Consider the following 15,754-nt stretch of genomic DNA (forward strand, 5'->3'; position numbering starts at 1 on the left):
GGGAGGGGGCAGGTGTAGATAAAACATGATGACATGATTGACAACGAATTGGTGAAGGTGAGTGATGGGGATGGGGGAATTCATGATACCATTCTCTCTACTTTTGTGTATGTTTGAAATTTTCCAAAAAAGGAATATATATATTTTTAAAAGCTCAGGTTTTTCCCTGACCTCTAAAACGTATTCAACAGTCGGTCATCGTCTGGAAGTCGCACAGTGGCCTTTGTCAAAATGAATGGATAAAGAAGATGTGGAACATATATACAATGGAATATTACTCAGCCATAAAAAGAAACGAAATTGAGTTATTTGTAGTGAGGTGGATGGACCTAGAGTCTGTCATACAGAGTGAAGTAAGTCAGAAAGAGAAAGACAAATACCGTATGCTAACACATATATATGGAATATAAGAAAAAAAAAAGTCATGAAGAACCTAGGGGTAAGATGGGAATAAAGACACAGACCTACTAGAGAATGGACTTGAGGATATGGGGAGGGGGAAGGGTAAGCTGTGACAAAGTGAGAGAGTGGCGTGGACATATATACACTACCAAATGTAAAATAGATAGCTAGTGGGAAGCAGCCGCATAGCACAGGGAGATCAGCTCGGTGCTTTGTGACCACCTAGAGGGGTGGGATAGGGAGGGTGGGAGAGAGGGAGACGCAAGAGGGAAGAGATATGGGAACATATGTATATGTATAACTGATTCACTCTGTTATAAAGCAGAAACTAACACACCATTGTAAAGCAATTATACTCCAATAAAGATGTTAAAAAAAAAAAAACACATTTTGACCTCCCGCTACCTAGCCTCTCTAGAATCTCTTAATTTCTAAACCTGTGCTGCTTCCTTGAGGGTTAGGTGGGGGAGGGGCAGGTCATGACCCTTCTTGTGCTTATTACAAGTACTGTAGTGAGAAAGAAACCTTACTTTGATTTGCCCTAAATTTGCCTTTCCCAAGGGCTGGGCCCTTTTCCATGAGTTGCCAGATTTAGCAAATGAAAATACAGATGGCAGCTTAAATTAGAGTTACAGATAAACAATGTGGTGCTTCAAGGACAATGGTGCTTCAAGGACAAAGGACGACCCTGCCTGAAAAAGTTGCAGTGGTACACCCCCCTACCAGACTCTTAATCACCTTCCCTACCATGTTACGATGCTTACGAAATTCCTGAGCCCACCTGGGCGACGCCCGCCTGGGCGATGGGACCTGTCCCAAATAAGGAAAGGCATCTGCCCTGTCCCACTCCCATCCTATAGAAGGAAGGTGTATGTGCCGCGACCAATTGGTAAAGGAAAATTTCACCTCGGACCATTCCTTTGTTTTCTGGCTATAAAAACTGATCAATAGCACACGTTCGGGCTCGACTCTCCCAGACTACTAGGAAGTTGGCCCTCTGTTCTAGCAGCGACCCTTCCCTCTAATAAATTCTATCTTCTTTACATTCTGCCTTACGTCTGGAAATTCTTTTCCAACCCGCGTTCGGACAACGCCAACTTTTTTAGTATACGTAGGTCCCAAGCAATACTTCATGAGGAGCCATGAAATACTGGGGATATACTTATATTTAAAAGTACCTGTTGTTTAAGATTCAAAATTTCCGGGGCATCCTGTATTTAATCTGGCAACCCTAACTTTTCCTGATCTTCCTGGATTTGGAGAATCTTAGTTTAGCCCTTCATGACCGTGTGAACTTTCCTCACTTCTCAACCTGGGTCTTTCCCAAAGCAAATCTTTTTACTCTTGTCTTCATAGGCAGCAATCTTTCTCTAGGTTTCTCCAGCAATTTGGTCGACCTTTTGAGTCCTCTGCTTCCACAGTGTCATAAGTGTGGGGGGATTCAACGTGGCACCCAGCGCTTTCATAAATGTTACATACTTTAATCCTCACAATGACCCTGTGGGTTGAGTATATTATTATCCCCATTTTACAGATGAGGAAGTAGAGGCTCCGAATAACTTGTCTAAATCACCCAGTTGGTAGGTGGATCCAAATCTGGATCTTGTAGCATCAAAATCCTTTCCCCTAGACTTAGACATAGAGCCCAGGGTGGGTCACTGTAACTGTTTCACCAAAGCGCGCCTCCTCCATCCAGTGCTCACTTGGAATCTCCCGATCTCTGCATTGAATCTCATCACTGAGGAATTCATCACCTGCAGGGGAGTTTCCAGAAAGATCTCAGTTATTCACAAGCCCAATTTCCCCCAGCCCCATGGGAGGAATCATAAGGGTACATCTGGATTCTCCAGGATTTACTCAATGCTTCCTAATGGCTGACACTTCCATGTAGTTTTTCTCATTTAATTCGCAGAGGAGCCCTGTGAAGTTCATATATTGCAGCTCCATTTTACAGATGAGGAAATCGATCAGAGAGGACAATTCACTTGATCTCCACAAAGCAATTTGTTGCACTCAACTTTCTCCCCTGCATGCTGTCCTGGCTATTTCTCAAGAACATGTAAACTTTCAAGGGAGAAGTCTTGCTCCCCTTAGCCCTGTGCTGGGCACATAGGAAGCACTTGATAAATACATGCTCACCATTGTTACCGGGCTCCCTCTGATTGGAGAAAGGGATGTCCCATGTTGAGGGGACATTTGAAGGGTGGCATGAGAATACTGGCACATGGGAAAGGGCTGCTTTGTTCACCTCGGAGCTGAGCTCAGGGCCTATCAGTTGGCCTTCCATAACATTTGTTGAATGAATGAATGAATGAATGGATGAATGAATGAATGGAGTGTCTGGTTGCCGGGATAAAGAAGGTGGCAGAGGTGCTGCCTTGGGGTCAGAAAGACCATCTGATGTGACTCTAGCTCTACAGGTAAGGATGCGGGGCTGACGCACTTTCCAGAATTGAGGTGGGACAAGAAAGTGGACCCACCCTGTCCAGCACCTCACCTGGATTAAGATGGTGTCGTCGAAGAATTTTGCAGGAGCCTCACAAAAATTCTGAAAGAAGATCTGAAGCAGAGAGAGTCGGGGTGTGTTTAGGAGAAATTCCTTCCACCACTTCCCCCAGGGACTCAGCAAGCCTGAAGCCTCAGACTAGCAGGTTTCTGCCCCGCTGTTCACCCATTTCAATGGCTTTCAGCTCACTACCACCTACCGCTCCTCCCACAGAAGCAGAGGCCTGCCAGGTCCCAGAGGGGTTTTCTATCCAGCAAAGGGCGGGATAAGGGATCCCTGGAGGACTTGTCAGAAGCAGACCAAGGCCCAGCTAACTGCCCTGGGATGGAGATTCAAGCCCCGGCTTCCTTCTAGATCGCCCTGGGAATTCCTTGGCGGTCCGGTGGTTAGGAGTCTGCGCTTTCACTGCCGAGGACCTGGGTTCAATCCCTGGTCAGGGAACTAAGATCCCACAAGCTGAGCAACGCGGCCGAAAAAAAAAGATCGCCCTCTCGGTCCACTGCACCCCACTCCCTGCTGCAGCCAGAACCTCCTCCCCCAGATGCAGACCGGGCCCTGTCACTCTCCTGCTTGAATCCCTCCATGGCTCCCAAGTCCCATCCATGACGGGGCCCCAGGGCGTTTTGAAGGCTCACCTCCGGCCACTCCCCTCCAACTACACTCGTGTCTACAGTTCTGCCAACCAGCCCTGCCGCTTCTCCTTTCCAGGCCTCTGAGAACACTATTCCTTTTTCCTGAATTATCTTTCCCCATCCTGCCCTTTCGGAGTCCTCTCCAACCCCAGCTGCACCGTGCTTTTATCTTTTCCTTGGTGGTCTAGTCATCAATTAATTCGGCGCATGTTCATGGAGTTCCTACCGTGTCAGACATGATGCTGTGAGGTGGGGCTTCTGCAGTGGCCAGGGCTACAGAGGGCCTGCATTTCGCGGCTGCCATCCCTGTGAACCGCAGTCTTGCCCGGTTGTCATCCTTTATGTGTTCACATATGCCGGAGGCCCCCCACAGACCACTGGCTCCCCCCATGCAGGGCTCGGAATTACTCGCTCTCTATTCCCTGTGCCAAGCCCAGTGTTTGGCCCTCCATGCCCAGTAAGAGTTTGTGGAACAAACAAATGAAAGCACCCGTGTCAGGGAGCAAGCTTGCTGGCTGCCGGCAGGAAATGCCCATCCCTTGGCTGGCCCTCCTGGCCCTAGTGCCCCCATTCGGCTCTGAAGGGCACGTGCTGCCCACCTCATTGAAGAAAGGGTTATTTCCCATCTTGATCCGCGTGTGGTGCTGGTAGCCTCCGATGACCACCTTCACCACCGGCTTGATGTCCTTGCCCATGAGCTGCCGGGCTTCAAACACCTTCACTCGGACCTGCAGAGGAGCAAACAGGGGAACTTGACGTTGGGCTCCCCTTCCCCAGTGGGGACTCTTCTCTAGAAGAACAATATGTTCTGATAAGAAACATCTACTGCGGATAGAAAGCGACCCCATGGGCCCTGGGAAGGCCATGGTTCCTTCTCTTTCCTTTTCTGGGAACTGTCACCTCCACTTTGCCCTTTTCATCTTGGGTGTTTCTTGAGTGGTAGGGACTAGTTACAGAATAAAGTCTAACATTTCTCAGTTTGCTGTCTTTTTATGTTTGTCTGCGATCTTTTTAGGGAATCGAACATTTTAAAGTTCTATGCAGTTGAATCTATGATCTGTGATTTGATCTCTGATTTGTGATTTCTTCTTCTGCTGCTTTTATATACTTTCCTGAGACTCAGTAAAGGGACGATGAAGTCTGAGCCTAGAATTAGAAGGTGGGAGGGAGAAGAGCCCGTAAGATCCAGGCTGGCTAAGGCCCCAGGGGAAGGAACTGGAGATGGCGGTGGCTGGCAGGGCACAGTCGTGGGAGCCTGTCGTGACTAGAGGTAGTAACAGCGCGCAGCTCTCCCAGCCCAGCCCGTGGATCCGGCCATTCTCCACGAGGCCTCCTGTGTCTCCATCAAGTCCAGGGGCCCTTCAAGGATTAATACACATGCAGCTACCTGACCATCAGAGACAAGAGTGGTCAGACCATGCAAACAGGCCTCATGTCAGAACTTTGCCCTACGCACTAGTACATAGGAAGGGTAGTGATTTGGGCACACTGACCTTCTATCCTGTGGCCAGCTAGCCTCGTGAAGAGGGACAGGGCCAATGGGGAGAGGGAACGTTCTCCAAAGGAGGCGACAGCACGTGCAAAGGCCTGGTGGCTAGGGAGAAAGTCTTGAGAGCGGGGACTGTAAGTTGTGCAGGATGTTACAGCAGGGCGGGGCGGGGCAGGGGCAGGGGACAGAGTGGCCTGGGGGCCAGGCTTGGGTTATCAAGGGCCTGGGAAGCCATCGTAAGGAGTTTGGGTTATGTCCTGAGAACATTGGGAGTCCTCATTTTTAAGAACATTTTTAGGCACACGCATGGCATGATAAGAAGGACTTTATTTATTTTTTGGCCGCGTCATGCGGGATATTAGTTCACCGACCAGGGATCGAATCCATGCCCCCTGCTTCGGGAGCATGGAGTCTTAACCACTGGACCGCCAGGGAAGTCCCAAGAATGACATCTTGGAAAGACCACTTGGACTGAAAAATGGACAGGAGAGAGCTGGGGGCTGGGAGTTTGGGAGGAGCCTATTCAAGGTGGTCCAGAGAAGGGATGCTGTTGTCTGGGACCAGGGGATGGAAGAGGCAATGGAGAAATGGGTGCGGCCAGGTGATATGAAGAGCTAGGACTTGGCCACTGACTGGATGCGGGGGGTGGGGTGGGGGGAGGAGGGGCAGCCAAGGATGACTCCCAGTCTCCTGAGCACGTGGCTGGCTAGGGAGCAGCTCCAACCACGGCAGAAATGTTAGATTACAGGCTAGAGATCAGAAGTAAGTTGGTAAGCCATGGTATGGGGGTTCCAGAATCCCTGGAGCTTCCCAGGGATCCCCTCGAACTCTCCTCAGCCTCTGCTGTGCAGCTCATTTCTCCTTGCCCAAGGCTAGCCTTGTATTGCCACCTCCTGAAGGGCAGGGTCCGGGCCTCAGCCCTGCCTCCCCAGCATGGTCAGGGCCTGGTGTGCACTGCCCTCAGTGCTTTCTGTCACCTCCCTGGAGCTGGCTCCAGCCTCAGCCACACGCAGAAGTTTCCCAGAATGGCCCCTGGAGGGGCAGAGGATGTGGTGAAGATCTGAGGACCTGGAGACCAATCTGAAGCCCTGACCTTCCTCCATGACCTTGTGGAGAGGCAGGGATGGCCTGGGAACACAGTGAGGGTGTCGGCCAAATCATGTGGGCTTTCACCCTGGACGGCCTCACCTGGAAGTGCTGAGGCTTTGGGGACAGAGCCTTGTGTACAGCGGAGCTGGGAAACATCCGTTGCTGCCTGGCCACCTCTTGTGCCATTATGGCCAGGTGGTCTTCATCGCCTGGGGAAGCATAGTCCATGGTGGGCTCTCAGAGGCTGGGGCTCAGGAGACTTGGAGGCGTTTCCCCCATTTCCGTGTTCTATCCCCAGTGACCAGCTCCTGACTAAAATCATGGCCAAGAGGCCCTGACAAGGGCACATATCCTCCCCAGACATTCCCATGGTCTCCACCCACCATGGGCAACCCTGGGCCTCACACTCTACATATGGAGGCCCTTGGAAATGGCCATCCTTGCCTCTCTCTGCAGCCCATTGGAGGCTGGGTCTTCTGTCTACAGACGACAAGTAGACACATTGGGAGGACAGGTGACCTCAGGCAGGTGTCCGGAGATCTGGCCTACAGACCCTAACCTGGTCACTATCCTTCTGTAGGGCTCAGTGGTTGAGTCTCCAAGATCCCCAAGAGCCCATCCAGCTATGCTTGGTGAAATGCAGGGCTTAGTCCCATGGAAGTACATACCTATCTTCTCGATATCCTTGGGGGTCATAAGGGCCACCTGTAGGGTGAGAGTGCACTGCAAAACAAAGGCAGGGGAGCTGTAAGATCCTGCAGTCCTCGGCCAAATCATAGCACTGGAACCTGGTCCAGCCTGGCAGGGGCCACACCCAGTCTTCCCGGGTGGAGTGATGCTGGCCATGGCACAGGATCACACCATGGGGGCCTGTGTGGTCTGGGATGGAGGGAGGTTATAAACTGGTGGGGAGAGAGCAATGGGTTACCATGGATGGGGTTTGAAGAATACAGGAGGCACACATTAGTGGTGGTGACAGAAGAGGATGCAGCAGGGTGGGGAAGAGAGAGAGGGTTGACTTGAGACCAGTCTAGAACCACTGATGCTAACCTCCGAGCCCAATGTCTTATGACCTCATGTGGGAGCTCCAGCAAACACCTAACTGACCTCCTGCCTGCAAGCACTCTCACTGACCGTCCATCCTCCAGACCATCATCAGAATCGACCCCTAAACACTCCGTAAGTGCTCTAAACATAGAGCTTTCCCACTCCTCTGCCTGCCTTTGAGTCTCTGTCAAAGCCAAGTGATGGTGGCTGACTCCCTTGTTATATAGCAAGCTCTGAATAAATCACCTTTGCTTGTTCTCATCTGGTTGGTCTTCATGTGTTTCCACACATCTTAATCACCTCCCCTGTAAAGCCTTCCATTTCCTCCCAAGCGGAATTGTTCATTCTCTCCTGACCTCAGTGAAATAGCTCACTGACCCCAATATACACGTGCTGGAGCACTTGTCACCGAGAGTGACAACAGATGTGGGTTTCATTCAATTTTGTATCCCAGGCCTTGCATAGTTGCTGACACCAGTGGACAATCAACTGAACACTCAATCTCAATGGGTGGACCAAGGGTGGAGATGTGGGTAGGTGGATGGAGGGCAGCACGGGGAAGCTGGGGAGATGATGGGAAGTGTGATGGGTGCCCCGCAGGGCAGAAAGTGCTCTCTGGGTTGGGGGCACACTGGCACTCTGCTGGAGTGGATAGCTCAGCTTCAGCGGCAGCCCCCACTCCTCCACGCACGCTTGCTAGGGCCCGACTCACATCTGTGGGCATCATGGAATGGTTGAGCAGGGTCAGGTCCTTCACGAAAAGGATCTCACTTGGCTTTTTCATCAAGGGCTTGAGCAGTACTGTGGCCAGGCCGATGAACCTGGGGAGACAGAGAGCAGGTGTGAGCTCCCGAGCCAGAGGAGATGGTGTCCTTCTCCGTCCCAGGCATGACTTTATCCCGAGACGTCTTTCTCTCCTCGAAGCTGCGCTGCCCACCGAGGCTTCAGGAAGGAGGCTGTTGACTGGGAGCATCCACCAGAGGGCTCTCAACTCTCTGGGAATTGGCTTTGGGGCTTCCTGGACAGGGGGCACCCGAGTTACTGGCTCTGCCCTGCCCAGCCTTTTCCCAGAAGCTCTGCACCCACACGCCTCCGGAATGGGACCTGTGCCAAGTAACAGCTGATTGGACCAGGAAGTGGGCACCTGACCAAAGCTGGGCCAGTCAGATTCTCTGTCCTGGGAATTTTGACCTGGGATGCCATAGCCCCAGTCTCAGTGAGGCACTAGAATGGGGCTGTGATGAGAAGCCGGGGTTGGGCAGAGAGAAAGAGATTTGAGATTCTGTGCCTTCAGAAGAGACAGAACTGTCCCTGGGTCCCCAGTTTCCTAGTTCTAGTTGATCTGTCCATCCATATACCTTCATATACACACACCCCACCTTTGTTTTTTTTGCATTAGCTGTCTGGAGTGGATTCTGGTCCTTGCATCTGAGTGAGTTACAGACGCAGCATCTGCCGTAGCTTCAGTCAGAGAACCAGGCTCCTCCTGTCTCTCTCTCTGCCTTACCTTTCCTTCTTTACTGAGCCCATGTCCCGAAGGGTGACTTGCAGGAAAGAGTCCTTTTGCAGGGGGCGGTTCTGGAGGTGCCAGATGAGGGTCTGTGGGAGGTACAAACAGGTCAACATCCTCCCTCTCCCCTCCCTTTTCCACCCTCCTAGGAAATTCGAAAAGATACGGGGAACGGGCTGGCACTGTGTTTCTCTCAAACTGAGGAATATCCCTCAAGTCTAATTTCCTAAGAGGATGGCATTTGCTACCCTCATCAAGGGACCAGGCAACCTACCTGGGCTCCCACAGCTTAACTGTGGGAGTTACGCAGTATTGTGGGCTTGTTAGTAGCTAAGGGGTTTGGGGACTGGGTGGGGGGACATGGATGGATGGGAGATGAGAGGGGATCCTACACAAGGAGCCCTGTCTCTATTTCAGGTTTCTGGGAACATCAGGACGGCCCGGTTGGACAAGATGGGTCTATCCCCAGAGTGGGTGAGATGGGCCAAGAGCTGCTATGGTCCCGAGACCTGCACGGCCTTCTCAGCTTAGAGGCTACCTGCAGGGCACGATGTTCCAGCCTTGGGAAAGGCTGATGAGGCTCCCTGTCCCCTCCCTAGACTTCTGGGCACGGTCTGGACCCAGCCTCACTGTGGGGCTTGTCATTGCCTCATCTGGGCTTGCCTGATGTGTTTTACCTCGTTCCATATGGGGTGATTGCCTTCCACCTCATGAGTTGTCCTCTGGACATCTGCAAAGACACCAAGGGGCCGGCATTAGTGGTAGGAAATATTTCAAAGTCTAGGTTCAAGTGAGCAAAGAGGGGTAGGGCTTATCTAGATGTAGAAAACATCAAGTCTACATTGGCAGATGTGATACAGCACTGATTCTTTCCTACTCTGGAGATTTCAAATTTTCTCACTTTTTATAAGAGTGACATCACTCCATGTGTCAGATAATGTTATGTGTTCATTTCATTTTCTTCCTGGGTACATAGTTCCCAGCCATCTTGCAGCCGGGTGCGGCCGTGTGACTCATTCTGGCCAACCGAGTGTGGGATCCCTGCTCACCACAGCCTGGACTGGCTCCCAAAATCTCCCATGAGAGTCTCCGTTCTCCTCCCCACTCTCCACATGCGCTCGCACCATCTGCTGGGTGGTACCTGGTGACTTTGCAGCCACAAGCAAAGAGCAGCTGGTCCCTAAACTACTGTTTGGAGGAGTCATTCAGGATTGTTGCCTGATCTGCACAGTCGATGCAGCCCTTGGTGTGGGCAAGAGGTAAACTTTTGTTGTGTTAAGGCACTGGGATTTAAGGGTTCCGCTGTGACCGGAGCAAAGCTAGTGTACCCTAATACATCCCAAAATATCTCTAATGGGTTGACAGCTCTTTATCCACTAAAATATGCCTTCCCCAGAAATATCTTTAACAAAGAACAGTCTATAGCCCTGCAAAGAACCTCTAAATTGCTAAATTTGAGATTCTTCCCAAGGAAAGAATGTGTGTGAGAGAGAAGAGAGAGGAGACAGTCGGGGGTGGGGGGAGAAGCAGGGGACTCTCTGTGCCTGTCCAGTAGTGGGAAAGGGGGACACTGTAGTGGATGGTATATGGGGGAAGCGGGGCTGGAAACGACATGTGAAAAAGGAATAAAAGATTTCAAACAAACATTCAGTTATAAAAATGTGTAGGAAATCTGGGGGCAAACCCAGGATTCTGGGTTGTAGGCATCTTTATTTATTTATTTATTTATTTTGCGGTACACGGGCCTCTCACTGCTGTGTCCTCTCCCATTGCAGAGCACAGGCTCTGGACGCGCAGGCTCAGCGGCCATGGCTCACGGGCCCAGCCGCTCCGCGGCATGTGGGATCTTCCCAGACTGGGGCACGAACCTGTGTCCCCTGTATCAGCAGGCGGACTCTCAACCACTGCACCACCAGGGAAGCCCTGTAGGCATCTTTGTAAGAGAGATTTCTAGGAGGAGAAGGTCAATGCCTGGGAGGTGACAGGGAAGATGGCTTGGAATCAGACTGTTCCCCGGCTCACCATAAAATTAGTTTCAGGGCAAAGACATGCTGAACCTCCACTACACCTCTTTCAACCCACAAACTGGGGACATAAACCTACATTACCCTGTGCACCTGGAGTCCTGAGTGTTCCATCTCTGAGTGATAGCATACTCAGCAAGCAGGGTTTCACAGGCCAGAAAAAAATTTAAGGAATTTCAGTCTTCGCTCATTTCTTTGGGAAACTACTGAGTCCTATTTTCTCTTGGTCCCAATTTTCTCACTCCCCACACTTCCTGGAAAACCTCATTTGCCTGTGTCCACCCCCTTTCTCTCCTCCAACAGACTGTTCATCTTTCTTTCCCTTTTCCCCTTTTTGTTCCCAGCTCTTTGTTATATAGATACACTTAACCTCTTTCATTTTCTCTCATAAATCCTTTACACCACCCCTCCCACCTTTCTTGGACTTTTTTCCTTATCTATGAAAAATTGAGACAATAAAACTTGCCTCATAGAATTGTTGTGAGGATCAAAAATCATTACATTTATAAAACTTTGTTGATTATAAAAGTAATTCATACAATTGAGCAGTTATTACTAGAAGTTGTACAAAGACCTGTCTGTATATTATCTTTTCAAATCCTCACAGCCATCCTATGAAGCAGGTACTTGGGTTTTTTTTAACCTGTTTTTGGCACAGCCCTAGTTCATAGAAGAAACTTGAGAAGTATTCATCTTCTTTTTCTCCAGTAGTCATTCTCCGGAAAAAATGGGAGGCAGAGGAGTCATACTAAGAGAAATAATAGCAACAAGGATGATAAATTTGAAAGAGCCGGACGGTGTCTACCTCACCTTCCTGTGACACAGGGCATTTTTACCTAGTAGGGCACCGATAAATCTAGTTTTTCATTGAACGTATGTTGCCTCTCAGGGCTCCTGGCTCTCACCTCTGAAGTACACGGACACGCAGGGTCTGGGTGGGGGGCTCAGGGATGGGCTGATCTTGGCCGACCACACGACAAGCCGCAGCATCTCTTCCACCTACTTCCCTCCGTCCTTCTCTGGCAAAGCTTCCTTCTTGGAGCAACTTGGTCCAAAGCTTCTCCCAGGGCTCGGGGGGTGAGGAAGGTCCTGAGTGTGTTGCTTAGCAAGAGAGGTGATGTCACAAAGGTCAGTGGTTCTTGGGTGGTGGTTCTTGGTTCTGGAGAGGAATGAGGAGAACGGGAGGAAGAAGAAATCACAGGGTACGAAGCCAGTGGCTTGAGGCACCCGGGGCTGTAGAAACAAACCAGTTTGGCTGAACTTCACTTCCTCCTTCCGTTCTCTTTTCTCTCTCGTTCTTACTGTCCTTCTGATTTCAAGATCAGGTAGAAGGATAATATCTGCCCTTTATACAAGCAAGTTATCTGGAGTGAATCATTGCCAAAGTCACACAGTTTAGGTGAGAAAATAGAGAAGGGAGGTGAGCTGAGAAAAGAAATAAGGAAATCAAAGACGATTTCAGTGGTGTTTCAGAAGTCCTTCCTCATGTGGAAGCAAACGTTTAGGCCTCCTTTTCTCTAAAGGAAACGTGAGTCTAGATATGAGTCTCTCTTGAACCAGCAGAAACTAGCTTTCTCATCAATGAGCTCTTACGCCAGCTGGGTTTGTAAGGATAAAGAAAAATCTCACCGACATATTATCTTGCTGTGGCATCTTCATTGCCCTCAAGGCCTCTCAGCATGAGGATGGAACGGGGTCATTGCTCTTGTCCCTAAGCTTTTTCTGCTTTAGGGTTGAACATTATATAAATTATACCTTATCCAATAGTTAGCGTGAAAATTAATAGATGTTTTAAAAAAGTATATTCGTTGATGAAACAATTTAGCAGTAAGCTTACTACCCATTCTAAAACATGCATGGGTATGTTTTAGAGCAAAAAAACCCCAAAAAAACTGAATGTGTGATCTTGGTGTTAGGACTGCTTTCAGCAGGTTTAAAAAGTACTTCCTGACAGTTTTTCTTGAAATGTAAACACAACACAATGCTTGTTGCTTTGTTAATAATTTTCCAAACTAAGCATGACACAAAAGGCAAACCCAGGAAAAGGAAGAGACGGATAGATTTGACCGCATAAAATTCAAGATTCTTGTACAGAAAAATATACCTTAAAAGGTATATCAGGGCTTCCCTGGTGGCGCAGTGGTTGTGAGTCCGCCTGCCGATGCAGGGGACACGGGTTCGTGTCCCGGTCCGGGAGGATCCCGCATGCCGCGGAGCGGCAGGGCCCGTGAGCCATGGCCGCTGAGCCTGCACGTCCTGAGCCTGTGCTCCGCAATGGGAGAGGCCACGGCAGTGAGAGGCCCGCGTACCACACACACAAAAAAAAGGTATATCAAAGTAGGGAATGTTTGCAACAGCTCTTATAATTCAATAAGAAAAAGATGAATACTCCAAAGGAAAATGGGGCAAAGTATAGATTAGATGACTGACTGTCCAAATGGACAAAAAAAAAAAAGATGTAAAAAAAATTCAGCCTGCTTAATAATCAAAGAAACACAATGAGAACTTCCCTGGTGGCGCAGTGGTTAAGAATCTGCCTGCCAATGCAGGAGACACGGGTTCGAGTACTGGTCCAGGAAGATCCCACATGCTGCGGAGCAAATAAGCCCATGCACCACAACTACTGAGGCTGCACTCTAGAGCCCGTGAGCCGTATATACTGATGCCTGCGTGCCTAGAGCCCACGCTCCGCAACAAGAGAAGCCACCGCAGTGAGAAGCCCACGCACCACAAGAGAGTAGCCCCCGCTCACCACAACTAGAGAAGAGCCCATGCACAGAAACGAAGACCCAATGCAGCCAAAAATAAATAAATAAATTTATGAAAAAAAAAAGAAAGAAACGCAATGAGATACTGTTTATCACTTTGCCAAATTGGACTCAGAAGCCCAAAAAACAAAAGAGATGTTAAAAAAATTCAACCTCCTTAATAAGCAAAGAAATACAACAAGATACCATTTATCACCTCCCAAATTGGCAAAGAATGAAAAAAATGATAAACCTGGTGTGCTGAGGAAGGAAGAGGGGCAGAGAAAAGATACAAACCCATACACAGCGCTGATCAGAGTATAAAGAAAAAAACAGCAGAATGAAGGCTCAGGATAAGTGCCAGGGCAAGAGAGTTAAGCGTGGGGAGGGATGGACCGAAGGCTGCTCTTCTCCTGTCGTCCTAATAGTAGCATTAGCCTCTAAATAGCATCTCTTGATGCTATTTAAATAGCATATCTTGAATTTTTCACTTTGAGACTCTGTCTGTCAAGTCATCTCTTTTATATCGTCTCTCACTCCTCTCCCACCTCCTAGCTTCTCTCTCCCAAACTTCCCCCAACTCATCACTTTTAGATATTATCTACTGCTGTTTATCACACCATGGCAGCTTTCTTACACCTGCCTTTCCTGCATCCTGTTCTCATAATTGTATCTCATTTGGGAGCTAAATCTACATTCAGTATTTTCATTTTTATAATAATGTATGTTTTTTTAACTGCAGATCAAGTAGTACCCTCCAATTCCACATCCTTTCTTTTTTTAAAATTAGTTAATTAATTAATTTTTGGCTGCGTTGGGTCTTCGTTGCTGTGCGCAGGCTTTCTCTAGTTGTGGTGAGCTGGGGCTACTCTTCGTTGCGGTGTGCTGACTTCTCATTGCGGTGGCTTCTCTTGTTGCAGAGCACGGGCTTAGTTGCTCATTGCTTAGTTGTTTTAGTAGTTGTGGCACACGGGCTCAGGAGTTGTGGCTCGTAGGCTCTAGAGTGCAGGCTCTAGTTGTGGCGCATGGGCTTAGTTGCCCTGAGGCATGTGGGATCTTCCTGGACCAGGGCTTGAATCCGTGTCCCCTGCATTGGTAGGCGGGTTCTTAACCACTGTGCCACCAGGGAAGTCCTCCTCATCCTTTCTAATACAACTTTGTGTTTTTCTGTAATTTACAAATTGCTTCGTTTTTTTCATTTGCTTGCTTTTCTTAAAAGTCTGACCAAGTCTTTTAACATCCTTCAACAGCTCTGTGATCTCCTTTTAATACAGTCTCCCCCAGGTTCAAATCCATCAGGTATTTTACCAGTTTTTTCATTTTCCCTGAGCCCTGGGGAGATCTCTCCTGGCCTCCTCTCCTCTCTAGTCTACGTTGGTTGCTCCCCAGTCCTGTAGCACAGCCATCATCCTGGGGCTTCCCTTCTTCACCACCAGTTTTAGAATTCCCCCGTTTGTCTCCTGTGTTGGACTCTGTTTCCCAGATCCTTTCCTCTTTCTTGAGTTACTCTCTCATCTTAGCGGAACACGATTTCCCATAGCTTTCTGAATTTTTTGAGTGTTTGTAGGTCTGCACATGTCTTTATTCCGCCCTTGCACTTGACTGATAGTCTGGCTGGATGTATCAGTCAGGATGGGCTATGTTATGCTGAGGTAACAAACATCTCCAAAAATCTCAGTGTCTTAAAACAATAAAGCATTTTTTTTAATAGCAGCTTTACTAAGATATAATTCACATACCATAAATTCAGTCTTTTAAACAGTACTGTTCAGGTTTTTAGTATATTCACAAGGTTGTGCAACTGTCATCACTATCTAATTCCAGAACATTTCATCACCCTGAAAAGAAACCTCATATTCATTAGCAGTCTCTTCCCATTTCCCCCTTCCCATAGCCCCTGGAAACCATGAATCCACTTTGTCTCTATAGATTTGCTATTCTGACATTTCATATGAATGGAATCATATAATACGTGGCCTTTGTGTCTGGCTTCTTTCACTTAGCATAATGTTTTCAAGGTTCATCCATTTTGTAACATGTATCAGTACAGTTGGCCACCCCGAATCCATGGGTTCCACATCCATGGATTCAACCAACTGCAGATGGAAAATATTAAAAAACAAAAATTCCATAAAGTTCCCAGAAGCAAAACTTGAATTTTCTGTGCATCAGCAACTATTTACATAACATTTACCTTGTATTAGGAATTATAAGTAATCTAGTGATGATTTAAAGTATTTGAGAGGATGTGTGTAGGTTATATGCAAATACTACACTGTTTTATGTAAAGGATTTGAGCATCTGTGGA

At 48.5% G+C, this 15,754-nt stretch overlaps 1 protein-coding gene across 1 annotated transcript in view; it reads right to left on the reverse strand.

The window, feature by feature from the left end:
- Positions 1-11,689, reverse strand: part of FER1L5 (fer-1 like family member 5) — a 48,758-nt gene extending 37,069 nt beyond the window's left edge. The window contains 9 exon segments of the mRNA XM_049696232.1: positions 2,106-2,156; positions 2,900-2,962; positions 4,140-4,268; positions 6,218-6,327; positions 6,787-6,841; positions 7,878-7,986; positions 8,673-8,764; positions 9,353-9,405; positions 11,605-11,689. Coding sequence (XP_049552189.1) covers positions 2,106-2,156; positions 2,900-2,962; positions 4,140-4,268; positions 6,218-6,327; positions 6,787-6,841; positions 7,878-7,986; positions 8,673-8,764; positions 9,353-9,405; positions 11,605-11,689 — 747 coding nt within the window.
- Positions 11,690-15,754: the final 4,065 nt, after the last annotated feature.

Source organism: Orcinus orca, chromosome 13 (assembly GCF_937001465.1).
Source record: "Orcinus orca chromosome 13, mOrcOrc1.1, whole genome shotgun sequence".
NCBI classification, from domain to species: domain Eukaryota; kingdom Metazoa; phylum Chordata; class Mammalia; order Artiodactyla; family Delphinidae; genus Orcinus; species Orcinus orca.